This window comes from Pongo pygmaeus, chromosome 19 (genome assembly GCF_028885625.2).
Source record: "Pongo pygmaeus isolate AG05252 chromosome 19, NHGRI_mPonPyg2-v2.0_pri, whole genome shotgun sequence".
NCBI classification, from domain to species: domain Eukaryota; kingdom Metazoa; phylum Chordata; class Mammalia; order Primates; family Hominidae; genus Pongo; species Pongo pygmaeus.
Genome location: NC_072392.2, coordinates 6,390,291 through 6,417,712, shown reverse-complemented (window position 1 = coordinate 6,417,712; position 27,422 = coordinate 6,390,291). Strand labels below are relative to the sequence as shown.

General features: G+C 53.9%; 1 protein-coding gene across 1 annotated transcript in view; it reads left to right on the top strand.

The window, feature by feature from the left end:
- The first annotated feature begins 1,030 nt into the window (after window positions 1-1,030).
- The window catches only part of PITPNM3 (PITPNM family member 3), a 105,891-nt gene continuing 79,499 nt past the window's right edge, over window positions 1,031-27,422 (top strand). The window contains exons 1-2 of the mRNA XM_054459495.2: window positions 1,031-1,145; window positions 19,361-19,456. Of these exons, the coding sequence (XP_054315470.2) occupies window positions 1,124-1,145; window positions 19,361-19,456 (118 nt within the window). The 5' untranslated portion in view covers window positions 1,031-1,123. The remainder of the gene's footprint in view (window positions 1,146-19,360; window positions 19,457-27,422) is intronic.

The following is a 27,422-nucleotide window of genomic DNA, read 5'->3' as shown; positions in this document are numbered from 1 at the left end:
ATGGAATTCTCCAGTTGACCTTTTCCCTGTTAAGTGGAGTGGGACAGGGTGTGCTGGGTGCCTGGCTATACAGATGGTAACTGGGCTTCAGCCTTACCAATTCCTGGGGGAGGCAGGGCACCGTCTCAGTGGAGGGTTGCTACCTCTCAGGCACCGCCAAATACAATTGGCCATCTCCTGCTCTCTGTTGGGGCTGGACTGTGGATCCCTGCTGCCCCTAAACAGAAGTCATAACCCATATCTCCCCGGCCCACGAGGCCTGTCCACTAGAATCTCTGCATCCCGATTTAGGAAGTGGAAGGCGGGTACTGCTCACCACCAGGCCCCTGGGGTCCACAAAGCCTGCTCCAACCTAGAACCCCAGGTGGATGTGCAAGTGTTTTACTTATCCCTTGAGGGTTAAAATCACGGGAATCCTTTCTCTTTTGAGGTTAGGTCAGACGCTATAAATGATCCAGAACCCCTGGAGTGGGGGCTGATGGAGGGGGTCCCTCTCTTGTCTCTGATCCCAGAGCGACTTTCCTCTTGACTTCGTGGGAGCCTCCCTGGGTCCCTGTCCTCCTTCCTCTCCCCGCTCCCTCTGTCCCTCTCTCCCGGAGCTGGGCTCTGGGTCTCTGGTCTCCTCCGAATTTCTCTCTCTCTCCCTCCCCCTCGGCGTTCCGGCCCTGGGAGCGTCTCTCTCCAGCGCTGTCAAATAGTCTCTGCGCCCCTCTCCCAGTCCAGGGCCCCGTCTCTGGCCCGCAGTGTCTCGGGCTGTCTCCGCGTCTCTGCGCCCCTGGGCTGCCGCCCCTCGCGCGCTGCGGTGGCGGCGCGGGCCGGAGCGCTGCGGCCGCGGCCCGGGGCGGGGGTGCGGGCCCGCGGGGGCGGCGTTGGGCGCCTTCCTTCGTCAGTCCCTCCCCGGCGGCGCGGGGGGTGGGGGGGGGGGCGCGGCCGCCGCTCGGCGCCTTTAAGGGAGCGGGAGGGAGCGGCGAGGCGGCGGCGGCTGCGGTGGCGGCAGCCGAGGCGAGCGGGGCGGGGGCGCGGGCGCGGCGCTCGGAGTCCGTTCGGGGCCGGAGGCGGCCGGGGCCGGGCCCGGGAGGCGCGAGGAGCGCGGGTAGCGCCGCCGGAGCCCGCCGCCCGGGACATGGCCAAGGCGGGCCGTGCAGGTGAGGGCGGGCGCGGGGAGGGCAGGGCCGGGGCCCGGGGGAGGGACTCGCGCGTCTCGAGGAGGGGCCGCCGGTCCAGGTGAACCCCTCGCGCAGGTGGGCGGAGGTCCCGGGAGGGCGTAGGGGGCGGTAGCGGGGCTGCACCTCCCGCGCGTGGAGAGGGGGCTCCGCGCGCCCCCAGTCCTTCCTGCGCCCCCGGTCACCTCGCGGGACACCGCGTCCCCTTCTCCACGGCCCCGCCGGAAAGGGCCAGGTCTGCGGCGCCCCGGGCCAGTCCCGCCGTTGGGAGCCCTCTGCACCCCGCGGAGGCCCCGGGCAGACCCGGGCTTCGCCACCGAAGGGGATGTCCCACGGCCGCCGCTTCGTCCCACACCCCAACGCAAACCGGGACGCGCCCCCTGGTCCTGCAGCTCTCTCCATCCAGGACGCCACAACCCCCCGACCCAGCCCCCGTCACCAGCTCAGTCCAGAGACCCAGATTCCTTCTCGGGAAGGAGGGGAGCCCCGTGCCGCGCCGGCTGCTGGCCGCCCCGCCCCCTCCCCCATTGACCCTGGGACGCAAAGCCTCAGCTGCGGAGGCCTCTTCTGGGGTCCCGTGGGCTCTGCCCTCCCCCAGGCTCAGACGGTGTAGCCAGTGGTTTGAGGGAGCGGGCATTAGTCATTCGTTCATTCATCCAGCCCGACGTTCATTCACTAGCATCTGCTCTGTGCCAGACCCTGAGCTAGGCACCGGGGCTCAGGCGGGCTCAGCCCCCTTGCTGCGCCCGTGCTGGGGAGACCCAGGCCCGTGACTCATCGGGCACACTCTGGGCCCGATGGTGCCTTGGGAGGCGGGTGGAGGACAGCTGTGCCCACAGGGCCGGCCATACAGTAGGCGGCAGCAAGCCTGGTCTCGGCAGTGCCTCTTGTGAGGCTGGCGTGTGAGAATCTACCATGAACTCACACCCAACCCGTGACGTTGGCTGGTGCCATGCCGTCCCCCAGGACTGGGCGCGACAGTGAAGGAATGGGTGTGAATTCACCCGTATGCATACTGGGCGTGAATACCACCGGGCTGTGTGTCAATCCACCCCCACGCCCGAAAGCTGCCCGGGACCCTGGGCTGCGGACCCGTCTCCCTGTGCAGGCACTGAGCCTGTAAGATTTAGGTGCCTGAGAATGCACTCCCGTTCTGTCCCCAAGGAGTCCTGTCGGGGTGGGGCCGGTTGTGTGAGGCACAGCCAGTATGGAACACAGCTAAACAGCCTTCTCACTCCCCTCCCTTTTCCCCTCCTGAGGGAGGCACTGTGAGATGACACCAAGGAGGCTGAAAAAGGCTTCTTGCCTCCCTCTTCCCTCCACCATGCCTGGGTCCTCACCCACCCCGACTCCTTAAAACGGCCCGTGGCAGGGCGTGTGTCCCGTCTGCTGCCCTACCCTGTGTGTGTGTGAGTGTGTGTGTGCACCGGGACGCCTTGAGCACAGGTCACCTGCCAGGGCACTGTCATCGCAACAGCAGTGAACATTTCGCTGCTTGTTCTATGTACTAGGCAGAGTGCTAAGCTCTTTACTGTACCGTGATCCTGGGGGCGAGGAAATGCGACTCTCCTCCCTTTTAAAACATCTAGAAACAGATACTCGGAGAAATAGCAGCCTCAAGGTGGCTCAGAGGGTCTGGGCAGAGCCTGGACTCACAGCCAGGTCTATTGGACTCGAAGGACTCTCTCTGTCACTGCCCTGATAGGTCACCCCCTTACCAAATGGGGGTGCCAGTCTCAGTCCCTCTGCCTTAGCCTGTGGGTCCTTTGGTCCTTGGGCTGAGAGTCTGCGGGAATTTGTTCCAGTGACAGGTGGAAAAACTGCCCTGCTCTGAGCATCAATGCCCCGTGCTGTTCTAACATTTTGGTTTTTTTCTGCTGCAATTTCATGCTTGGCCTTTTCCCTCGAGGCAACACAGATTCCCCGCGTCTGTGGATCCAGTGCATGGGCTCCTGTCCCCCACACTCAGCAGTCACCCCAAGGAGTCTGGTTACCTCTCCCTTCTCAGCTCAGCTCTCCCAGGCTCCTCTGCATTTTGTAAATGTCCCTTCTTTTTTTTTGAGACGGAGTCTTGGTCTGTCTCCCAGGCTGGAGGGCAGTGGCTTGATCTCGGCTCACTGCAACCTCTGCCTCCCAGGCTGAAGCGATTCTCCTGCCTCAGCCTCCCGAGTAACTGGGACTACAGATACCTACCACCGTGCCCGGCTAATTTTTGTATTTTTAGTAGAGACGGGGTTTCACCATGTTGGCCAGGCTGGTTTTGAACTCCTGACCTCAAATGATCTGCCCGCCTCAGCCTCCCAAAGTGATGAGATTACAGGTGTGAGGCACTGCGCCCAGCCTCCCTTCTCTTCTTGATGCTCCTAAGCCTACTGAATCAAAAACAACACACAGTAATGTGTGTACAAGAATCACATATTCCCCATTGGCAACATCTGTGAAGAATAGATTGGTGAGCTTCAGAACAGAGGGAGCCCTTGGAGATCAGGAACCCATCTCTTTCTTCACAGCTGGGGAAACTGAGGCCCAAGGAGAACATAGAGAGCGGGGTGGCTATTCAGTACCACCTGCCTCAGATGGGCAGACTGATGGGCAGGAATGATCAGGCCTTCACTCTGGTGGGGGATGGGGGGGTGACACGGGAACAAAGGGTGGCTGAAGGCCAGGAGTGGAGGCTATGGCACCCGGTGTGTGAGTGAAGGGTCTGCGCCATGACCTGTGAGGTGTTCCCTCTAAAATCTGGCCAGTAGGTCACCCATGGAGAGAAAAGACAGAGCTTTGGGCCCCAGGGCTGCCATGGTACCTGACTTTAGATCATCGCATGTGGTCTAGTGAATAATACCCCTGGAGTTGTGCAGTGCACAGCCTGGGCAGCAGGTCATGGCTGTGCCAGATTTGTGGCACGGCTTGTGTCAGACAAGAGCTAAAAGGAGGCAGTGAAAGGACTTTCACACTACCAGGAGAATCCAGGTACAAGAGAAATCGTTACCGGGGCCCAGAGAAGATGAGATAAATCTTCAGAAGGTGAATCCAGATGGGTTATTACCAGTTCTCAATCTCTAGGGGAGATTTCAGTTACACAGACAGGCATCATTTATGGTGGCCCCAGTCTAGCCAGTGACAGGGAGGTGGGGGCAGGGGTGGGGAGGATTCAGAAGCTCTGTGTAGGAGGGATAATTTACAGTACAGAGCTCCCCATGGAGCAGAGAGGCCAGTGAGTGGCTTGAGACAGACAGTGAAGGCTGGGTTTCTCTGGGAGATGGGCCCTAAAGGCCAGCACAGTTTGGATAGAAAGGTGGCCAGGGGCTCAGCGTGGTGGCTCATGCCTGTAATCCCAGCACTTTGGGAGGCCGAGGCGGGCAGATCACGAGGTCAGGAGATCGAGACCATCCTGGCTAACATGGTGAAACCCCATCTCTACTAAAAATACAAAAACAAAATTAGCCGGGCGTGGTGGTGGGTGCCTATAGTCCCAGCTACTTGAGAGGCTGAGGCAAGAGAATGGCATGAACCCAGGAGTCAAGGTGAGCCGAGATCGTGCCATTGCACTCCAGCCTGGGCGACAGAGCGAGACTCCGTCTAAAAAAGAAAAAGAAAGGTGACCAGGGGCCAGCTTCCAGGTGGGGGTAGTGGCTTGAACAAAGGCTAGGAGGATGGAAAGGAAAAGGCACATGTGTAAGTGTGGAAGGACTGCTATGGGTAGGGGTGGAAGGTGGGTAGGAAGTGCCCAAAAGTACAGAAACCTGGCTGGAGTGGAAGAATGCAGAGGGCTAAAAGGAACTCCAAAGAGCACGAAGACAGGAGTGCCGGGTGTTTCGACAGATCCCTCTGGCTGGGACACCAGGGCTCCTGGGAAGCTGGAGAGAGGCCAGCCTGGTGGAGCTGCCTTTGTTGGGAAGGGTTGGTTCTGATTCCTGCCAGCCACACTGCCCCTCCCTTCCTGTCTACCTCCCTGTGCCCCTCCCTCTGCACCCCAACAGGCTGCCCCTCTCTCCCACTGAGAGAATGAGGGTAGGGGGTGGGGGCCAGGTCCCCAGGCTAGGCAGGAGCAGAGTGAACAGCCTAGAGGGTCTTGGCACCTCTCAGGCTAGGGCAGGAATATCTGCAGAGACAGAGCCGAGGCCACAGGGCTGGGCCTCCCGGGCTGGAGGAACCAGTTTATTCTCCTCTCAGGTGAATAAACTGCTCTGAGGGGCGTAGCTGGCAGGCTTCCATGTGGCAAACCTAGTAATTTGAGTCAGTAAAGTACTGATCCTACAGTGTTAGGATGGGAGGGAACATTTCAATACTCATGTTCCCTCGTTAACAATGGGTCGCTGAGGGCCCGTGAGGGGTAGGTATTTGGCCAGCGTCACAGAAGAAGGTGACGGCAGAGCCTGGGTTTCCAGAGTTTGGACCTTGCTCTGCTGAGTCAGCCTCCTTTGGGGTCCTCCTGGAGTGGGGCGTGTGCTCTCACATCCTTCCAAAGCCAGACTTCTCCTGGGCCCCTTACTCTGTGGCTCCCAGGGGCAGGGACTAGTGGCTGGATCACTCAGAGGAGGAAACATCTGGAAGCTTGGAAAGGAGACTAGTACAGATTTTTTTTTAAAAAAAAAAAACAACATTTTTAATACTTTTTTTTTCATAGAGACGGGGGGTCTCATCATGTTGCCCAGGCTGGTCTCAAACTCTGGGCCTCAAGTAATTCTTCCTGCTTTGGCTTCCCAAAGTGCTGGGATTACAGGCATGAGCCATTGCACTTGGACAACACTGGGATTCTTAAATCTTTGGGGAGGTGCCAGGGGATTTGAGGCATGACTCCGAGAAACTCCCAGGCCTAGGTCACCGATTACTTTACTGCGTATCTTGGGACAGGCATTGCCTCCTGCAAGGAGATGGCAAACCCAGTTTCTTTGGTCCTCAATGGGAAGTCTGTGGTCAAATATGGTCAAATCAGACACCAGTGTCCAGACTCCAGGCTTTTTTTTTTTTTTGAGACGGAGTCTCGCTCTGTTGCCCAGCTGGAGTGCAGTGGCGTGATCTCAGCTCACTGCAAGCTCCACCTCCTGGGTTCACGCCATTCTCCCGCCTCAGCCTCCTGAGTAGCTGGGACTACAGGCAACCGCCACCACGCCCGACTAATTTTTTGTATTTTTAGTAGAGACGGGGTTTCACCATGTCAGCCAGGATGGTCTCCATCTCCTGACCTCGTGATCCACCTGCCTCGGCCTTCCAAAGTGCTGGGATTACAGGTGTGAGCCACTGTGCCTGGCCAGACTCCAGGCTTTTCAAAAGCTTTCCTGCAGTCTGGGGTGTGCTGGAACTTGGATGTGCCTCATGTTCCTATGCAAATACGCTGACCTCTGTGAAATCACCTATCACAGCACCAGACCTGGCAGGTCCCAGCCTGAGACGTTTGTTGCCTCTCAGTTCTGGCTGTGGTGTCCTTGTTTGAGCCAAGGATGGTGCAGCTCAAACAGAGAGGTTCCACCTCAATCCTGTGATCCTGGGCCTGGAACCCCTTATCCCTCATTTGAGGCCTCTGTGACTTGACCTGTGTTTGGATGTCCGGTGTGGCAGGACACAGAATACGAGGACCTGGCTGGACAGCGTCGCTGCCCCAGCCACTTGCCTGGGCCATGTCTGGGTCAGATTGGCCAGAAGCTGTTTTCTCACATACATCTTCATATGCTATGAGACCTCATGGCTGGAGGTGGCCTGGTGATCTCTCAGTTCTACCTGTTAAGCAGGTTGGGAGACAGAGACCAGACCCTTTCGGTCAAGGGTCCTTCTCTGAGATCCGGCATCCTTTTCCCTTTCAAGGACAGAGTGTGAACTTTCAGAGACCACGGAGGCTTTAGGGATTGGGGACTTCCTTGTAGGACCCAGCTGCCTTCCAGGAATTCTGAGAGCCTAGGATCGGGAGTTCGCATGCTGGGACCGATTTGGCTCAGATCCTATAGCAGCTCTCAGCATGCTTTTCTGTCCAATGGCTCAACAGCATCTCTGAGGTAGAGCCAATATTATTCCCATTTTATGAATGAGACACTGAGGCTCAGAAGGGTTAAATGTCTAGTTCTAGAATCACAAGTAAAGTTAGAGGCAAAGCTGGAATTAGAGCTTATGTCTCTTCTACTGTTGTAGTCAATATTCCTGGGAGCTAATTTGTCTAACGAAGCAGAGGCCTGGCTCTGGCACTGGTTGACCTTGAACTGTCCTCTTTGGGCCTCAGTTTCCTTATCTGTAAAAGTGAAAGGGAAGAGTTTGGGGGTCAGGATGCGCTTCAGGCTCTTTCCAGCTCCAACACTGTTCTCTCCTTTTTGGAGAAAGCCTCCCTGGCTGTGGGTTTTACTGTGCCCTGAAGAGGCCTTGCTCCCTCTCAACTCTGACCTTGCATTGATCCTCCCAGACTTGAGGGTCAGTCAATCCATGGGGAGCTGAGGACATGGACGTGGAGAGCACGTGCCTCCTGGCAGGCCATCACCAGGTCTGTAGCCAGCAGCCCGGAAGGGGGTGGCCAGGGTCCCCAGGGGAAGGGCTTGGTGTGGGAGGTGGGAGGAGAGAATGCATAACAAATGAGTTTGGAAATCAAATGAGATCTGAGCTCCCCACCCACTCCCTCAAATCTCTCTTCACTCTCTCTCTTTTAAAATTCCTGTTTTCTAAAGAGAAAGAAAATGCTAAATTGCACCCCCTTTTGCAAACGGAATAGGAGGCTTAGTGAGTCACTCCGGAGGTAAATGCCACCTCCAGGGTCCCACGTGTGCCGGTGGAGGCCTGCACAGCTGTGTGGCCACCAGCCCCCACAGGGTGCGTGTGTGGCAAGGGTAGACAGGGGGCAGAAGCCTCCTCTGTCCATGACTCTGGGGTGGGAGCTGGGTCCCAGCACTGGGGCCCCACCCAGCCAACCTGCTTCCTCCAGGCTCTCCTAGGGCTGGATTTGTGAGGCTCACACGTTCATGGGGCCACAGCTCAGATTGGGCCAGGCTGGAGGCCTGTGTGGTCACTGTCAGCGCTCGATTTGAGGCTAGAGATGGGGTGCAGGGTGTGGCATGTTGGGGTTCAGTCTGTGGCTGGAGTTGGCACAGTGTGAGTGAATTTGGGGCTCCATAGGGTGTAGTCCGTGTGGCCAGGGCTGGCAAGGGGCTGCGGGGGGTTGCATCTGCCTCTGGAAAGCAGGCGTCTCAGGTTTTGTGAAGCTGCTCTCTCTAGGTGTCTCGGAGAAGCTCTTCTCCAGGGCTGGTGAGCAGGACAGCTTGGAGTGAACCACCTACCAGGGGAAGGTTCCTGGGGGTGTTGGGAGCCTTGTCTCTCTTTGAGAGGGTCAGCCTGTTTATTAGAAGACCTGGGACATGGGAGGCCAGAGAGGAGGTGTTCCTCTTCCCAGATGACCCATTCTTCTGGAAGGAGGGGAAGTAGCCGTCTGTTAGCTGGTAGCAGGGATGCCAAACAAGGGTTGAAAGCAAAAATAGAAACGCGTTGGGCTCTGTCTGGGAGGGGCGTTGAGTTCTGGTGGATCTGAGAGGCCTCTTCTGAGCTGTCTGCTGCTGACACCGTGTTTGCTTGGCTCTGGGTATTTGCAGAGCACGTCACGTCCTGCACTCCTGCCCTCCTCAGGGAGAGACCTAGGTGTGCAGGATGTGGGACTGTGAGCTCTCGGGGCTGGCAGCTAGAAGGCTTTCACTTGTTCTAGAGTCTGTTTTTCAGAGATTCTGAGTGTCTGTGGCTGCCCGTCACTCATGCACCATTGACCTTTTCTGATTGTTCTGGGTTGATCCAGATTACTACCCTCAGCAGAGCTCCTTTTGGCCCTGATGTCGCCCCTGTGGGTTCCTTCTCTTCCCCTTGGTCCTACTTCCTGCCCCCCATGAGGCTAGTCCCAACCGAGCAACTCTGGAGTCATCCCTTGTGGTAAAAAGAGCTATTTTCAGTTTTCCCATTACTGTCCAGTGCGGGTGTGTGTGTGTGTTTATCCCTCGCAGCCTCTGTGTTTCCTTCTTGTATAGTGTAATCTGGAGCAGTGATGAGAGCTCCGCCTCTGGGGCTTTGGCTGGCAATTCCTGGCACTGTGCTTTGGCACCAAATGGAGGGGCCTGGGGGCAGAGGCAACCTTGGGCCCCATCTTTGCTCAGTTGCAGTCCAGGAGTGGCAGGTGGTATGAGTCGAATCACCTGCAGGGGGTCACACTGGCTCTTGCTGGCATGGGGTGGGGAGCTGCTGCCCTCCCACTGTTTGCTCCAGGCTAATGGCAGCCTTTGATGCGCTTCCCAAAAAGCTGGTCATTTCATTGAGGTGGTCTTTGAAAGAGACCCCAGCCAGGCGTGGTGGCTCACGCCTGTAATCCCAACACTTTGGGAGGCCGAGGCAGGCACATCACCTGAGGTTGGGAGTTTGAGACAAGCCTGACGAACATGGAGAAACTCCGTCTCTACTAAAAATACAAAATTAGCTGGGCGTGGTGGCACATGCCTGTAATCCCAGCTACTCGGGAGGCTGAGGCAGGAGAGAACCCGGGAGGCGGAGGTTACGGTGAGCCGAGATCATGCCATTGCACTCCAGCCTAAGCAACAAGAGTGAAACTCCGTCAAAAAAAAAAGAAAGAAAGAGACCCCAGAGTCCTTTGAGGAGTCTGATTCCAACCTGGCCTCCCGTTGCCTGGGTAGGTGCCTGGACCTTGAGCCCATTCTCAGCTCTCTGCAAGGGGATCCTGCGATGAGCAGAAGGAATGCCTCCTGCTGTCCTGTCTTTCGGGCTGCCCTCCTGGGGAGCCTGCAGGTGGCAGAGCCTGTCGTGGCACAGTGGCAGGTGCTACAGGGAACTCATTTTAGAGGGAGGAGAGAGGCTCCTCCTTATGGAACAAGAGTCTGGCGGGACATAGGGGGGACAGCTGGGCCTTGGGAGAATTGTTCCAAATAATTCAGAACTGTTGGGAGCCTAATTGGCAGAGCAAATGAAAGTACAATAGATAGCCAAAGCTATTAATCACTAATTATCTCCTAAATAAGGTAATTAATGGGTATTTAAATGGCATATTTATGACATACCAGCAGGTCTTCAAAAAGCACATTTTCCCCAAAGCAACTGGTTCGGCCAACTGTGCCCTGCTTGGAGACCCCCCTTACCCCTAGAAACAGGCGGCATGACAGGAGGCACATCAGTTTTCTTCTCTGAGCTTCAGTTTTCTCATCTGTCAACAAGAATTGTGAGTCCTTTCTTACTGACCTCCCTGGGCTATCATGAAGACGACAGGCAGCAGAAGCTGTGGAAATCCCAGGCAACCAGATGCAATGCTGTACAGATTTTTTTCTTTTTTTTTTTTTTTGAGACGGAGTCTTGCTCTGTCACCCAGGCTGGAGTGCAATGGCACAATCTCAGCTCACTGCAACCTCCACTTCCCGGGTTCAAGCAGTTCTCCCTGCCTCAGCCTCCCGAGTAGCTGGGATTACAGGCATGCACCACCATGCCTGGCTAATTTTTATATTTTTTAGTAGAGACGGGGTTTTGCCCTGTTGGCCAGCTTGGTCTGCAACTCCTGATTTCAGGTGATCCACCTGCCTCCGCCTCCCAAAGTGCTGGGATTACAGGTGTCAGCCACCGCGGCTGCCCTGTACAGACTTTAGAGTGAACATATCCTTCAAGTTATTTGATACAAGCCCTTGATTGTGCTGGATGCCGTTGTGTGGCCAGGATTAGGGCTTAGTCTTTGGCTAGTAGTGTTGTTGGTCTGTGACTGAGTCAAGCTGGGTGTGTAGTCAGGTTCGTGGTGTGGTTTGAGACAGGAGTTGTGGCCTGGCCTGTGGCCATGGTTATAACTCAGTCTACAGCCGAGCTGAAAGTTGAGGCCGTGGTTGAGGTTGAGGTTTGGGCCACGGCTAGTCTCAGACCTGAGCTGCTCTCAGGACAGTTCTGCAACCTGAAGTCAGCCTCAGTCTTTAAGTGCGTTACCGATGGATGGATGAAACCCCCTGGTTGCCCTGGAAGCTGGATTTCTTCCTGGGTTCTCCATGATGTTGGCTTCAAATGCTGCGTACCCGGGCAGATAGGCCCTTCCAGGGCTCCTGGCGTGTCCCCTGAAACAGACGAGCACATGAGCTCATCGGTGGCACATATAGCAGTTTGGGAGATAGTTAGGATATGTTTCTATAGCAACCAACCCCCAACCAGTACTGGTTTCCTTCAGTAATGCCTTTTTCTGGAAGCAGCTTCTCCTGGCGTCTCATCCCTCCCTGGACAGCCCCCCTTCAAGGCTGAGGATAGGCTGGCTGGCCCTGGACTGGTCTGGTCTCCAAATTCACCCTGATCCAGAGAGGAAGCCTGAGGACATTCCCTGGGGGATGCTCCCCTGAGAGGGGGCCTTGCTAAGATCTCCCCTATGCTGGGCCGCACTGAGCATGACAAGAGCCTTCTCTGTGCCCAGCCCTGACCTGGTGGAGGATAGGAGCCTGGAGAGGATTCGTACCAGGTGTCTGCCAGGGGGAACCCACAGCCCAGTGGGGCAGGCAGGCCTAGACCCAGTCTGTAAATAGGGACTCTGAGGGACACAGGTGCTGGACATGAAGGACACACAAGGAGACAGGCGCCCGGGCTGGCCTCAGGGGCCAAGAAAGACTTCCAGCTGATGCTTCAAGCATCAGTAGGAATTGGGGGTGGGATGGGGAGATAGAAGACATTTCAGGCATCAGGACCTGCAGGAGGAAAGGCCTGGAGAGGAAGAGGAGCGTGGTGTGAAGGCTCTCCTGGTGGCAATGTGCTGCTGAAGCCCAGGCTGCTGGAAGGAGAGGCTGGGAGGGGAGAGCAGGTCCTGGCCTGCAGTAGTTCAAGTTTAGGGGGCAGACAAGGCAAGCCCCAGGGAGCTGTGATGGGAGGGAGGAGAGAGGGATTGGCCCCATGAGCGTGGGCAGGGGCAAGCATTTCCAGCCTTTGGGGAGTGGAGAGGCTCCCATTCCAGGGGCCTGAGAAGAAGGAGAGGGGTCTGCCCTTGGAAGCTGCCATGGATGAAGGAACCAAAGAAAAGCTCTTGGAGAATCACAATTTATTATTTTATTTAACACACCCTTTTGTAGCACTGATGGAGTCTCAGGCACTCTGCTAAACCGTTTTGAAATGTTTGTTCATGTAATCCTCACTGCGACACTATGTAAGCATGATTATCCTCCCCGTTTTACAGAGCAGGAAACTGAGGCACAGACGGGTTTCCTGCCATTTAGTAAGATCACGAATTGGTGAGTGGCAGAACTGGGGCTGGGAGCAGTCGGGTTGGTGAGGGATGGTGGTTCCCTCGAGGGAGGAGGAGGCAGAGAGGAGGTGGGGCTTCACAGTCACCTTCCTGTCCGCAGGAGCCTCGGCCAGGCAGTAGGAAGCACTGCACTCCACATTCTGAGTTTGGACCCCAGGGACCCCAAGGCAGAGCTGAGAGCACTGAAGTGTGATTCTAAGTGTGTGTGTGTGTGTGTGTGTGTGTGTGTGGCTGCATGAGCCACATGTGTGCTCTGGGCTCTATGTGTCTACGGGGCTCCCACTGCCCATGGGACATCCCAAGGCCTGATTATTTTCAGCTGCATCAGCTGCCAGGAGTTAGACCCTGATGCTTGTGCTTGTAGAACCTGCTGTTCTCATGTATGTGTGTGTGTGTGTGTGTGTGTGTGTGTGTGTGTGTGTATGTGAGAGAGAGAGAGAGAGAGAGAGAGACCATTCGAATGAGCCTCAGCCCTGCAGCCAGGCACTGCTCTCACTCTTGGCTCTTCTCCTTTTCTGTTTTTTATTTTATTTTTATTTTCTTGAGACAGAGGCTCACTCTGTCCCCCAGGCTGGAGGGCAGTGGCATGATCATGGCTCAATGCAGCCTCAACCTCCTGGGCTCAAGTGATCCTCCCACCTCAGCCTCCTGAGTACCTGGGACTATAGGCACATGCCACCCTGCCAGACTTGTTTTTTTACTTTGATTTTTTTGTACAGATGGGGTCTCACTTTGTTGACCTGGCTGGTCTCAAACTCCTGGGCTCAAGCAGTCCTCCTGCCTTGGCCTCCCAAAGTGCTGGGATTACAAGTGTGCGGCACCATGGCTGGCCTCCCTCTCCTCTTCTGAGGCACAGATTTCTCAAGTCCATCCAGCATTGACAGGCTGCAGTTTCTGATACAAACGTAGGCAGGGCTGGGCCTAGAAGCTGTGGCCACAGGCCAGTAGGTGCAGGTGCCGGCCCAACGCTGTGCACCCACCAGGGCCTCGCCTGGGGGCACCTGTTCCTTCCTGGAGGTCTGGAAATTGCAGGTGCTATCTGAATGTCCCTGGAGTCACAGCTGCCAGCAGACACCCATGTGCCCTCCTTTGCCCTGATGCTCCTTACCCTTGAGGAGAAAGTTCTAGATCCAGCTTTCCTTGGAAACGGCTCGATTGTTTTGGCCTATGTCTCTCCCTTCTTCCCACCTGCCCCGGCCTGGCCAACCCTGCCCACCCCTTCCTTGGAGGCTCATATTGGCTTCCCCTCCCCCGGAAACCCTCTGGGCACCCTAGCCAGTCCCTGCTTCCGGGAGGACAGTTCCCACTTGCCTCGGGACAGACACGCGGGTGTGGAATTTCGCACGGGCCAGGCCGCCTGCTCCTCTGTTCCTCCCGTGCTCTGTGCAGGAAGCAGTGTAGGGCTGTGCCCCCAGGGCTGGCATTTCTGAGGGCAGGGACTGTTCCAGTTCAGCTCTGTCCCCTACTCCTTCCTTCCTAACACCATCTGGCCCAAGGTCTGGCCCAGGAAGCATCAGCCAATACCTTTGTTCTGCATCTTACGGTCAGGGCGTTCCTCACTGTGAAATGTCTTCCCCTCAGACAGGGCTCCTGAGCACGGGGGTGGCATCTCCCTTCACCTGAGGACTCTGCCCCTGGGCTGGGGCTGCCTTGGGGTCCCTGATATAGAGCAGAACACACATAGGAGACGCCTGTCCATCTGTCTGCCTGTCTGTCTCTCTGTCCGCCTAGTCCTGTGTCCCTGGGTGGGAAAGATGGCCAGGAGGAGCTGACGACCTCAGCGGAGTCTGGCTACACCCATGCTAGGGAGACCCAGGCCCATGACAAGGTCCAGGAGACCACCCTGGACCTGAGATGGTGGGTATCGGGCCCAGGAGAGGGAGTGGGGATGGCTTCCAGCAGCCCCTCCCACTGAGGGGCCCAGTTCGGAGCTGTGCTGGCATTCCTGGGGTGAAGGGTCATTTGTTTCTCTCTTAAATTGCTAGAAGAAGAGGTGGGATATTCCCCTTCTCTTTCATCCTGACTTAACATTTTAAATAAATGTGGGGCTGGGTGTGGTCGCTCACGCTGTAATCCCAGCACTTTGGGAGACTGAGGTGAGCAGATCGCTTGAGCTCAGGAGTCCGAGACCAGCCTGGGCAACATGGCAAGACCCTGTCTCAATTGAAAAACAAAAAGTAAAAATAAATAAATGTGGTAGTGAAGGTGGATGGAAGGAGCATCTTCAGGAGGAGGTGGGCTGGGCCTTGGAGGACACAGATAGAGCTGTGAGGCCTTGGAGAGCGCCCCTGACAGCTGCCTGGAAGCCCCTCAGGTGGGCTTACCTTGCCTCAATTCTTGGTTCTGTCGCTGAAAAGGCCACCATTTCCAAGTGCCAGGCAGTGGGCTGGACGCTCTGGGGGCTGATGTCATTTAAATCTCCTAACAGTGGGGTAAGGATTATGATACTCATTTTCCAGATGAGAAAAGTGAGGCTCAGTGAAGTTAACTTGTTTCAGGTCCTAGATTAGCAAGTGGGAACACTGCACCCAGATTTGTGTTGTTCCAAAGCCTGTGTTCTAACCTCTGCTAAATTTTCACCCATGGCTGGAGCTGATTTACTTTGTGTGTGAGGGAGACAGGGAGAGAATTCTGGGAGTGTGCATGCATGCACGATTCTTAGGAACAGTATTAGGAAGGGGGCTGGCAGGTGAGTAAGCTCACACTCCCCAAGGAATGTAGACACACAACAGCCAAGCAGACACAGGGACAGATGCTCGTGTAACACTAGACACCTCTATGCAGGAATGTAGACATCCATTTAGATTTTTCCCACAGACACAAGGATACCCAGACACTGATTTGTAGACCTGATGGGCAGATGGTTCTAGAACTGGAACAGCTGAGCCCCCCAGGGCTGGGGCCCCCATGAGGAGCCAGGGGCAGGCCTCTGGCCCCTTGCCCAGCTGGCCAGCAGCAGGTAGAAGGGTAGCTATTTCCAAGACAGCAGGCAATGGAGAGAGGAGGAGACCGAGGTCCCCCGCCCTGAGCTCTTCCACAGAGCAAATGCCTTCCTGAAACATCCCTGAGGCTCTGTTTCCTTAGCTGTAAGGTGGGGATTCATTATGTCTGCTTTGCTAGGCTTGGTTAGGATGACTTTAGCTAATGTCTGAAAAGCAGCTAGCAGACTGCCTGGCATGCCGTACTCACCAAGCAAATCATTTTTGTGCATTTACTTGTTTGTCAGACACTTCCTGGCCCTCTTCTGTGTGGGACTTTGTGCTGGACCCAGAAAATGCAGGGAAGTGTAGGGCAAAGACCCGCCTCAAGGACACTGCTTCTGAGCCTTTCCCTTGCTGTTCTGGGGTCGTCATGCCCACCTGCTGTGACTCTCAGGAACCTACGTGGCCTCTAGCACATCTGACTTGTGGTCCCCTCCCCCACGAGACTTTCTGACCCTCTTCGGCATCTGTATTCCCCTCCTCTTGAAGTTTGCAGGTGATAGAGGTTCGGCAGTGGGAGGAGCCTTAAAACTCACCTGTTCCAAGCTTCCGTCCATGACACGTCCTACCCTACCTGGTCAGGCTCCATTTCCCCTATTCTTGTACCCATTCAATCACTGGCCCCAGCCACATGGATTTCTTTCTGCCCCTTGGACACACCAAGCTCATATGGGAATTTACCCTTGCAGTTCTTTCATCCAGGAAGGCTCTTATCCATGGATTTTGCCCAGTCCGTCCCACATATGTATGTGCACAAGCAGATGTGCACACACAGACACACACACACACACATGCTTAGCATGTCTGGGTTTTCTCATTATTCAGGCCTCTGCTCGCCTGACACCTTTCCACAAAGGTCTTTCCCTCTAACCCCTTCCGAGACACTGCCCATTGCCCATTGCTTTTCTCCTTGTTGGAAATATGACCTTTGTTGTTTGCCAAAAAATCTGCATGCTGGAGGAAGAGATGCAGGGAAGAGTTCCCATGTTCCATCTTAACAGATCTGTTTTTGCAGGTATATAACTGAGGTTCCCCCACCCCAACACCTTTCCAGAAGTTTGTTGGGCAGCCCTGCTGGAGGGGAGGGAAGACCTGGTATCCACTATACATTTAAAAACCAAGGCGGGGCCGGATGCAGTGGCTCACGCCTGTAATCCCAGCACTTTGGGAAGCCGAGGCAGGAGGATCGCCTGAGGTCAGGAGTTCGAGACCAGCCTGGCCAATATGGTGAAACCCCGTCTCTACTAAAAATACAAAAATTAGCCAGGCATGGTGGCAGGTACCTGTAATCCCAGCTACTTGGGAGGCTGAGGCAGGAGAATCTCTTGAACCCGGGAGGTGGAGATTGCAGTGAGCCAAGATCGCACCATTGCACTCCAGCCTGGGCAACAAGAGCAAAACTCTGTTTCAAAAACAAAACGAAACAAAACACCAAGGCAGGTATGCACTTTGAAAGCAAGTAGAATAATAGTAAACAAGATAAAATATGCATTTGAAAAGAATATATATTTTAACCACAAAAGAGTCACAATAATGAAACGGAGGCATTGTGTTAGTTCAGCATTTATAACTACAATAGGTGACAAAGTTCTTATGATGTCTGAGGCTGAGTTTCCCCAACCATTTTCTCCCCGTGGATGTACAGATCCACACGTTCAAGTCTGTCTATTCTTTAGGCTGTAATTATCACATAAAAGACACTTGAGGAAGGAGGACATAGTGTAGGAAGGGAGAGGTTTTAGGCTGAAATTATCTGGGTTGTTTATTTGACTGAGGCTGGTTTTTCCTTCCCCGCCTGCAGAATGTAAGCTTTGTGAGCGCCCAGTCCTGTCCTTTCATTCCCCACAGTGTTCCCAGTACCCAACACAGTGTCCGCAGAATGAGAAGCCCCCTTTGATGCTCACCAGCCCCTTCCTTTTCTGCTCACCTGTAGCTAGGAGAACTTGCTCCCTCAAATGCAACTGACTGGCCTCCCTGCAACCTTTCCCTCTGCCCCAGACCTCCTGCTGGGACCCCTGCACAGGTCATCAGAGAGAATGCCTCTGCCTTTGTTCTCGGATGGATCTAAACTGTGCATGTATAAGGCCACCGCATAGAGGAGCCTCTCACTAGGCTCTTGCTGTTCAAACTCAGGAGCCAAATAGATCCAGAGAAATCCTCAGCGGACTCTGTTGCTACTTAAACTCTTGCTTCTTACTATCTAAAACTCAGGAGCTGAACACATGGGGATAATAGGACTTTCTTGATTATCCAAATTCTTACTTCTTAGGAACGGAAAAGATTTGGATAGCAAGGGATGTCTGTATATTAATACAGCATATTCACATAGTATGTGAATGTAGTAGATATGATAGATTTTATACCTTTAGTATCTGTTGATTGAGAAAACATACAGTTGATATAATTCAGGAATAATTTTAAGTGATTGTAGTTTTTGAATCACAGAAGTTTTTACATACATTTGCTTTATTCCTAAGTATTTTGTGTACGCTATTTTAAAGGGCATTATCATTTTCAAATTTCAGTTCATTTCTTGTATCTAGGAACGCAATTGACTTTTGCATGTTGATCTTGTATCCTACAATTCTGCTATACTCAGTTGTTAGTTCTGGTAGTTTTTTTAATATAGATTTTGTAGACTTTTTGTTTTCTGCATAGACAATCATGTCATCTGGGAATAAACACAATTTTATTTCTTCCTTTCCAATCATTTCTTTTTTCTTGTCTTATTGCAATAGCTAGAATGTCCTCCACATACATTTGGAAATAGTCCCGTATCTGTGTTAGGAACACACAGTTATGGTGCATCTGAACTCTCAGACCCCACCTTGCAGTAAATCCAGGGCCTGAGGGTGGAACGTCTGCTCACACTGGTGGAGACGGGATCAGAAGCTTAGGGAATCAGCCTTGTACCTAGAGGTGACTACTGAGTTGGTGCTCGCTGTACCCTCTGTCCTTTTGATGTCTCAGAATGTGCTTCTCACTGGGCTCCAAGCCATGAAGCACAAACTGGGTGTGTGTTTGGGAGTTTGTGGTGGGCCAGGCAGGAACGACAGGCAGGAGGGCTGTGTCCCTGGATGGCCTGGGCTGGCCCTCTCCCTTCAGGAACAGTTTATGCTCTGGGATCTGGACTCAGGGCAGGGAACAGTGCCAGCATCCTGCAGGGTAGGCAGTGTGGTGAACTGGGACTGTAGCAGGTATCTCAAAGGACTGCACCATCAGGCTCACCTGGCAGTGGCTGGGGAGGATGTCCACCCCCTGCTTGTTTATTGACAGTTACTGCAGGCCAGGTGGGCTCCTCCAATATCAGTCAGAGTAGAAGAGTTTCAAAGGACAGTCTCTGCCAGGATTCTCATTGTACAGATGGAAAAACTCAGGCAGGGGCATTGCTGATACAAGAACGCAGGTCTCTGAGGGACAGGACGTGTGTGCCTGGTAGCCAGGGCCAGTGAAATGTGAGCAGAAGTGTGTGATTTCTGGGCAGAAGCATTTAAGACTGGGTGAGATTTTCTGAGCCCTTCTCTCCTGCTTGGCCAGAACTTGAGGTTTCCTTTTGAGCTGGTGACATCGTAAGGTGGTGGCACTTATGAGTGACCGCAATGAGCAGAGCTCCCTTCCAACCTGTGTGTGAGTGAGAAATGAACCATTGCTGTTTAAATGTCTGAGCTCATTTGTTAATACAGCAGAGCTTCCCCTGTGCTGACTGAGACACTGCTTGGCAAAGTCACCTTAGCAAAGGCTCATAACTACCACCAGCCTCAGTGTTAGGACACGCAAAATGGGCACACTCATTCCTGCTCTGCTGTGCTTACTCAGAGAGGTTTTTGAGCTTCAATGACAACACAGGAGAGGGAGGGCTCTGTGAGGTCTGAGGCCTCGGAGGGAGAGGGCACAGATGTGCAGGATGCTAACTGACCTTTAGTCCAGGGGCGTCTTGGGTCACCTCCCTCATACTGGGACATCATCTCAGGCATGGTTAACAGATGTGTTCCCTTTAACAGGTGGCCCTCCCCCGGGCGGCGGTGCCCCCTGGCATCTTCGAAATGTCCTCAGTGACTCCGTGGAGAGCTCAGATGATGAATTCTTTGATGCCAGAGGTGAGTGAACCCCAGTCTCATATCACTGGCTGGGTGACCTTCCTAGAAGCCTCAAGAAGATCCCATTTGGGGGTCTGCATCCCTCCCCACTCAGACGTGGTATCTGCAGCTCCACACTCCATACTTACCCATCCTGTGTGTGTGCCAAGAGCAGGGGCTCAGCCTTCGTCTGTTCACTGTTTGAAATATTTTCTGAACCCCTCACATATGCCGGGAACTCTGCTAGGTGCCAGGGATCCTGTGGCAATCAGTCGTCACATTGCTGCTCTCATCAAACTTATAGCCTTGCAGGAGAGGCAGACATCCAAGAAAATACAATGACGAATGGGGAGCATCGCCGCTAAGTAAAAGTGCTGCTGCTAAGTAAAAATGCCAGCTGCTGTAAGAGAGAACAGTCAGGCCAGGTGCGGTGGCTCATGCCTGTAATCCCAGCACTTTGGGAGGCCAAGGCGGGTGGATCACCTGAGGTCAGGAGTTTGAGACCAGCCTGGCCAACATGGGTGTTCCCTTAACAGATGTGTTCCCTTTAACAGGTGGCCCTGTGAAACCCTGTCTCTACTAAAATTCCTTTAGCCGGGTGTAGTGGTGGGTGCCTGTAGTCCCAGCTACTTGGGAGGCTGAGGCAGGAGAATTGCTTGAATCCAGGAGACGGAGGTTGCAGCGAGCCGAGATGGTGCCACTGCACTCCAGCCTGGGTTACAGAGCGATGCTCTGTCTCAGAAAAAAAAAAAAAGAAATGAGCCTCACAGATGCAGGGAGGGCCAGAGTGTTAGAAAGACTGTTGCCAGTGAGAGACAAGGAGGGTGGGGAAATGACCTCTGCATCTCATCACGGCCAACCCACGAGACATAGCAAGGGGCATTGTTGACACTGGGATTGAAAAAAAAGGGGCATCCAAAGGGGTGGGCATTTCAGGCGGAGATCAGCCTTGAAGGCTCAGAGGCATGAGCACCCAGGCAGGTGTACGGGCATGGGAAGGTGGAATCGGTCTGGAATTGAGCAGAGAAGACCCTCCCTAGCCATGCTCGGCTGGGCTGCAGAGGAGTTGGGGAGAAGCACCAGGGTCCTGCTCCACAGCCCAGGACAGTCCCTGGCTCTTGCTTGGCCTGCGTGGCCCAACTCTGGGAAGTCACCATATTTAGGGTGTTGACTTACTCCTGAGACGGAGCTGGCTTTGAAATGCTTGGCAAATGGGGTCTTGGAAGAGAAACAGACTACGTGCTGGGAAGACGTCTATACCCAGAGCGGGACACTTGGGATGTGGTCTCAGCCATGCCGTCGACTAGTTCTGTGACCTTGGCGGGTCTTTCACCTTCTCTGGGCCTCAGTTTCCCTATCAGCTCTATGTCTCCAACAATGGAGCAGACCCAGTTTGGGTGATTTTTAGGAAACGTGGCTGGGAGGTGGGGAGCTGTCCCCCATTCTTGGCTCTGGGCGGGGAACCCCTTCTCTGAGGCCAGCCCTAAACCAGCCCATTTGGGGCCTGTCTCCCATGGGCATCTGATTAGAGTGGCTGCCGGGGCTGAATTTCTCCATAGCAACTAACCCACAGTGAGACAACAACGGCTTCAATATTTTGATGCTTGGAAGACTTTCATTTAAAACATTTCTGCAGTTCATCAGGGCTCTGCGTTCCCAGCTGACGACAGAGGCATCTGTGGGTGGCGCGAGGGTCAGCTCTATCCCTTCGGGCCCTGCTCACCTGCTATCCCTGAGAGCAGCTGCAGTGCTTCTCACGCTGATGGCTGTCTCCTTGGCCCCTCCGTTGTCTCCGTCCTCTCCCTCCCATCTCACAGCTTGTTCTGCCATGAAATCGGCCCCACTTCCCACTCCTCCCGTGTTGGTGGCCCTGTGTTTTCTTTCTCATCATCTGCTTTTTTTTTTTTTCTTTTTTTTCCTTTATTTTTGAGATGGAGTCTCACTTTGTAGCCCAGGTGGCAGTGCAACAGAGAGATCTTGGCTCACTACAACCTCTGCCTCCCGGGTTCAAGCAATTCTCCTGCCTCAGCCTCCCAAGTAGCTGGGATTACAGGTATGCGCCACCACGTCTGGCCAATTTTTTTTTTTTTTGTAGTTTTAGTAGAGACAGGGTTTCACTATGCTGGCCAGGCTGGTCTCAAACTCCTGACCTCAAGTGATCTGCCCACCTCGGCCTCCCAAAGTGCTGGGATTACAGGCATTACAGGCATGCACCACCATGCCCGGCTAATTTTTTTTTTATTTTTAGTAGAGACAGTGTTTCACCATGTTGGCCAGGCTGGTCTCGAGCTCCTGACCTCAAGTGATCTGCCTGCCTTGGCCTCCCAAAGTGCTGGGATTACAGATGTGAGCCACCGTGCCCGGCCACTTCCTTTTTCTCTTCTCCCTTTCTTTCGGGATCCTAGACTCTCCCCTGTTTTTCCCCATCTTCTGCCTCTCCATACACCCTACAGGACCTCGTATATCTCTGCAGCCTCTCTCCCATCTGTCCTCTTCCAGAGCATCTGCATTCCTAAGCCACAGGATCCACCCCACAGGCTGCTGGGACCCTGTTTAGTTCTGATTTGCCAACTCCTGATCTCCTTTCCGTTCCTGCCTGACCAAGGCCTTTTGTGTGTTTCCATGGCTCAAGGCAGTGAGAGGTGAAGCCAACCTTTCTCTCTCTGCCAGGGCTCTGGTACAGCCCAGTCCAGCCCAGCCCGGCCAGTGCTCTGTGTCTGGGACCAGGCCATGGGCTTCTGAGTATCCCTTGAGGGTCTGCTTCCCTGCCCTCTGCTCTCCAGCCCAGACTGAACCCTGACCCTGACCCTAACCCTGACCCTGGGTGTAGTCTCTGTCTTCCACTTGAGCAGGGCCTGGCACCCTGTGGCCTCCACAGTTCCAACTCTAGTTGTGGTGGAGCCAACACCGTGAAACCCAGCCCCACTCAGACATCCCGCACCAGAGAGTTCCAACTCTAGTTGTGGTGGGGCCAACACCGTGAAACCCAGCCCCACTCAGACATCCCGCACCAGAGAGTTCCAACTCTAGTTGTGGTGGGGCCAACACCGTGAAACCCAGCCCCACTCAGACATCCCGCACCAGAGAGTTCCAACTCTAGTTGTGGTGGGGCCAACACCGTGAAACCCAGTCCCACTCAGACATCCCGCACCAGAGCCTCCAAAGCTCCCAGGGTTTCCCCCGTGAGCCCCTCAGATGACTCCTTGGCTGCCATGGATGTCCAGTTCAACAGTTCCTGCACGTGTGGAGGTCTTCACAGGTGACCTGCTCTGTGTCTCCCTGCAGAGACCAGCTGGGTACTGGCAGCCAACTCCTGGGCTTCGTGCTGCCCTGAGTGTGGCAGTGTCATTGCTGCCTGGGCAGCCTGCTGTCCCTGAGAGCTCCTGCATCTGTACTCCCTCCTCTGCCCATAACCCCCGTCATGATCCCCCACCCCTGCCCACCTCAACTGATACAAAAATGACCAGAGGAATGGGAAACCAAGTGGCGTCTACACTGGAAGAAACTGCGTTGCTAGGTACCAGCACTGACCGGGCCTGGGAACATTGTATCTCCTTCCTCCTCAGTGCACTAAAGGGGAAACTGAGGCCACAGCACAGAAGGGACCCCCCCTCCATCGCCACCAGATCACACATCAAGATGGAACTGCAGAGGCTGGAACCCAGGAGTTTAGTGTCCGGGTCAGCCCTTTCCCTTTGACGTGTTACTGATATTAGGACCGTCCTCCCTCCCTTGCAGCCGTCAGCCCCAACCCATTGGCCCAGCATTGGGGTTCACCTGGAGAGGCCCTTGGAGCTCATGGTCTGGGAGCAGAGGGGAGTTCTGGGTTCTGGGGGTGTCTGGTTGTGTATGGAAGGTGTGGGAGGGATTAGGGAACAGTCAGGCAGGAGTATTGAGCTCTCTGGATCCATAACAACTCCTCGGCAGGGTGCCAGCTCCTCTGGCTAAGGTGGCAGGTCTGGGGCTCAGGAGTGATTGGATGCTGCGGGGTGGGCTATGGGGTCCAGGCTCCCAGATTCAAAAGAAGTGTCACTCCCTCCCCCATCAAGACAGGATATCTGGGGGGCCACAGCCCAGCAGTGCCGAGGTTGGAAGATGCAGAGTAAGGGAAAACCCAGAGCAGCCAGAAGGGGATGTGGCCTCCAACCCAGAACAAGCCAGAGCTGGGAGGCTTCTCAAGGTTTTTGAATCTTAACACTTCTGACTCACTTTACAAGCTGGGAAACGGAGGCTGGGGAACCTTGTTCAGGGCCACACAAAGAGGCAGAGCGGGAGCTAGAATTCAGCCTCATTCATTTACTCTTTCAACAGTATTAATGGTGCATCCGTCCATCAAGTGCCAGGTGGTCTTCTGGGTATGGGGGATACAGGAGCAAGCGAGTCCTGCCCCAGCCAATGGAGCTTATAGCCTAGTGGTGGTGGTAGGTGACACATAGGAAGACAATACACAAGCAAATACATTCTATTAAGAATTACCATAGGCTGGGCACAGTGGCTGTAATCTCAGCACTTTGGGAGGCGGAGGCAGGCGGATCACGAGTTCAGGAGTTTGAGACCAGTCTGGCCAACATGGTGAAAGCCCGTCTCTACTAAAGATACAAAAAAATTAGCTGGGCATGGTGGCACACACCTGTAATCCCAGCTACTCGGGAGGCTGAGGCAGGAGAATCGCTTGAACCCAGGAGGCAGAGGTTGCAGTGAGCTGAGATCATGACATTGCGCTCCAGCCTGGGTGACAGGGCAAGACTCTGAAAAAAAAAAAAACAACAAAACACCATAAACAAAATAACACAAAGGAATAATGCTGCACCAAAGCAGATATATACATGGCAAGTAAGCATGTGAAAAGATGCTCCATGTCATTCATCATTAGGGAATGACGTCATTACTGTGAATCAAAACTGCAATGAGATACCACTACCTACTTATTAGAATGGCTGATTAAAATAACTTACCAGGGGCCGGGCGTGGTGGCTCATGCCTGTAATCCCAGCACTTTGGGAGGCTGAGGCGGGTGGATCACCTGAGGTCAGGAGTTCGAGACCAGCCTGATCAACATGGAGAAACCCTGTCTCTACTGAAAATACAAAATTAGCTGGGCATGGTGGAGCATTCCTGTAATCCCAGCTACTCAGGAGGCTGAGGCAGGAGAATAATTTGAACCCGGGAGGCAGAGGTTGCGATGAGCTGAGATTGCGCCATTGTACTCCAGCCTGCGCAACAAGAGGGAAACTCCGTCTCAAGATAATAATAATAATAATAACTTACCAAGATGTGGAGGCACTGGGACTTTCAAACTCGGCTGGCGGGAATGTACGACGATACAATCATTTTGGAAAATTGATTGTAGCTGCTTAAGAAGCAAATCATACTTCACTACCATGTGACCCAACCCTTCTGCTCGTTGGCATTTCCCCAAGAAAAAGAAAGCATTTGTCCACCTGAGGACTTGCTCATGAATGTTCCCAGCAGCTTGATGGATTATAGCCCCACACTGAAAACGCCCAAATGAGCATCAGTGAGTGAACAAATTGTGGTACAGTTAAGAAGGAACGGACCATGGATATATGCAACAATATGGATAAATCTCAGAATAATCATGCCAAGTGAAAGAAGTCAGACTGAAGCAGAGTACATCCTGTATGATTCTATTTATACACAAGTCTAGGACATGAAAACCAATCTGTGGTGCCAGGAGCAGATCAGCGGTCGCCTGGGGATGGAGAGTTGGGGGAGGAGGGATACATAGGGGCAGGAGAGAACTTCTAGAGGGGATGGAGCCTTGTTCACTAGGTTGGTTGGGGTGATGGTTTTACAGGTATGTACATATGTCAAAACTTACCCAGCTGTGTGCTTTAAAGGTGTGTAGTTGATGGAATGTCAGTTATGCCTGAGTAATGCTGTTTAAAAAATGGAGACTGTCCTCACCATATAACATAAAAGGACACGATAGAGTGGATGGCTGCTGGAGGGTCCCTGGGGTGTGGCCCTGAGCTGACAGCTGAGTAATGAGAAATGAGCCACCTGTGAGTCTGGGGGGAAGAGTGTTCTGGACAGTGGGAACAGCCAGAGCAAAGTGTTGATGGAAGGAATGAGCTTGGCGTCTTTTTTTTTTTTTTTTCTAGATGGAGTTTCACTTTTGTCACCCAGGCTGGACTGCAGTGGCACAGTCTCGGCTCACTGCAACCTCTGCCTCCTGGGTTCAAACGATTCTCCTGTCTCAGCCTCCCAAGCAGCTGGGATTACAGGCATGTACCACCAGGCCCAGCTAATTTTTTTTGTATTTTTAGTAGAGATGGAGTTTCACCATGCTGGCCAGGCTGGTCTTGAACTCCTGACCCCAGGTGATCCGCCCACCTCAGCCTCCCAGAGTGCTGGGATGACAGGCGTGAGCCACTGCACCCAAGCTTGGCATCTTTGAGCAACAGCAGGAAGGCTGGTGTGGCCAGAGTGAGCCAGGGAGGCACTGGCTCAGTGCTGTGGGTTCACAGCCCTAGCAAGGAGACAGGGGGCAGACTAGGCCCAGTAGCCCATATTGTGGAAGGCAGTGGGTGTCCTCTGGACATGCTTTCCTGGCCAGGCTCAGGGTTGGCCCTGGGTACCCCGTCCCTGCCCCAGAGAAGGCCAGAGATGCAGAACTCAGAGTCCGTAGTGCAGGATGGATCCTCAAAATGGAACCATGCCTGGACCTTGAGTAAGCTCCTCATTGTGAGGGATGAAGATTGCTGGGTAACAGGTAGTCTGGCCAGAAGCCATGGGTAAGAAAAGCTTAGTGGACCAAGGAGGATGGGTTGACCTGTTAGAGCAGCCCAGGTTTCCCAGGGTTCCTGGCTATGAAACGCTAAGTTCTAGAGAGAAAATGGAACTGTCTTTTGAAGTCTTCATCCCTGAAAGGATGCAAGGTTGGGGCTAGTGCAGTCACTGTGGCATTGGTTGAGTTTATTTGGGATTTGGCTGGATATGCCAAGCCTAGCTCACTTTATGTTCTGTTTTTATAGCAAAATGTATGTCTTCATTTAGAAAATATCAGCTGCATCCTTCACTTTAACCTTCTGCTTAGATGGAAAGAACACTCCAGTCAGAGCCAGCAAACATCTAGGTGCAAACAAAGGTATTTTCATGAAATTGACTGCCACCAGATAGTGTTACTGGGAGTGCCTTTAATTGGCAGGATCTGGATTCTTGGCCCAGCCCTTCCCTTGAGGTTCTGCATGGCCGTGGGCCAGTGGCACAGCTCTGCACCTGTAAAATGAGGATGCTGGGCTTCACCTGGAAGGATCTGTCAATGAGGCTCCCCATGGCCTTGCGAGGCTCTGTTGGCTATGGTGTCCAGGTCCATTCCCTCACTTGAATGGGAAATACTTTTCTTTCAGTTTCCCCACCCCCTCCAGCATCTAAATAGCCCTCCCTCCATGAATATGCATAAGCAGGCCAGGCCCTGACAGTTGCAGAGACAAAAATACCATCAGGGCCAGGAATGGGGTGGGTATGGTGGTGGTGGTGGTGGTGGTGGATCTAGGATTTACTCTCAGGGCACATCTGGCACTGGGTAGCTGGATCAAGAGCAAAGCACAAGACTGTCTCCCTTGGCAGGGCAAAGGGAACTCGCTGAGCTAAAAGCTGGAGGAGTCCTCCTTTCTGTATATACACCGCTGTCTTTTGTGTCCTTGGTCTCTTGCTCTTTCAGTGCCCAGCCTGGCTGGTCCTCCCCTCCCCCACTCCCCAAGGTGGGAGGCTGGGGCCTGAGGAGCTGGACTCTGTGTTGCGGAATCTGCTTGTGCCTCTAACTCCTGGTTTCCCATAGCAACTGGGAGAGGAAGGTAGTGCAGGGCTAAATCATCCCATTTTATAGACAAAGTCTCAAAGTCAGGGTCAGGTCTCACAGAGAATGGGGGGCACATGCCAAGCCTTCTCATTTTCATCTGAGCTTTCCCTGTGATCACTCACCCTCCTGGGGGTTTCCAAACCCAAGGGTGAGAGAAGGGGG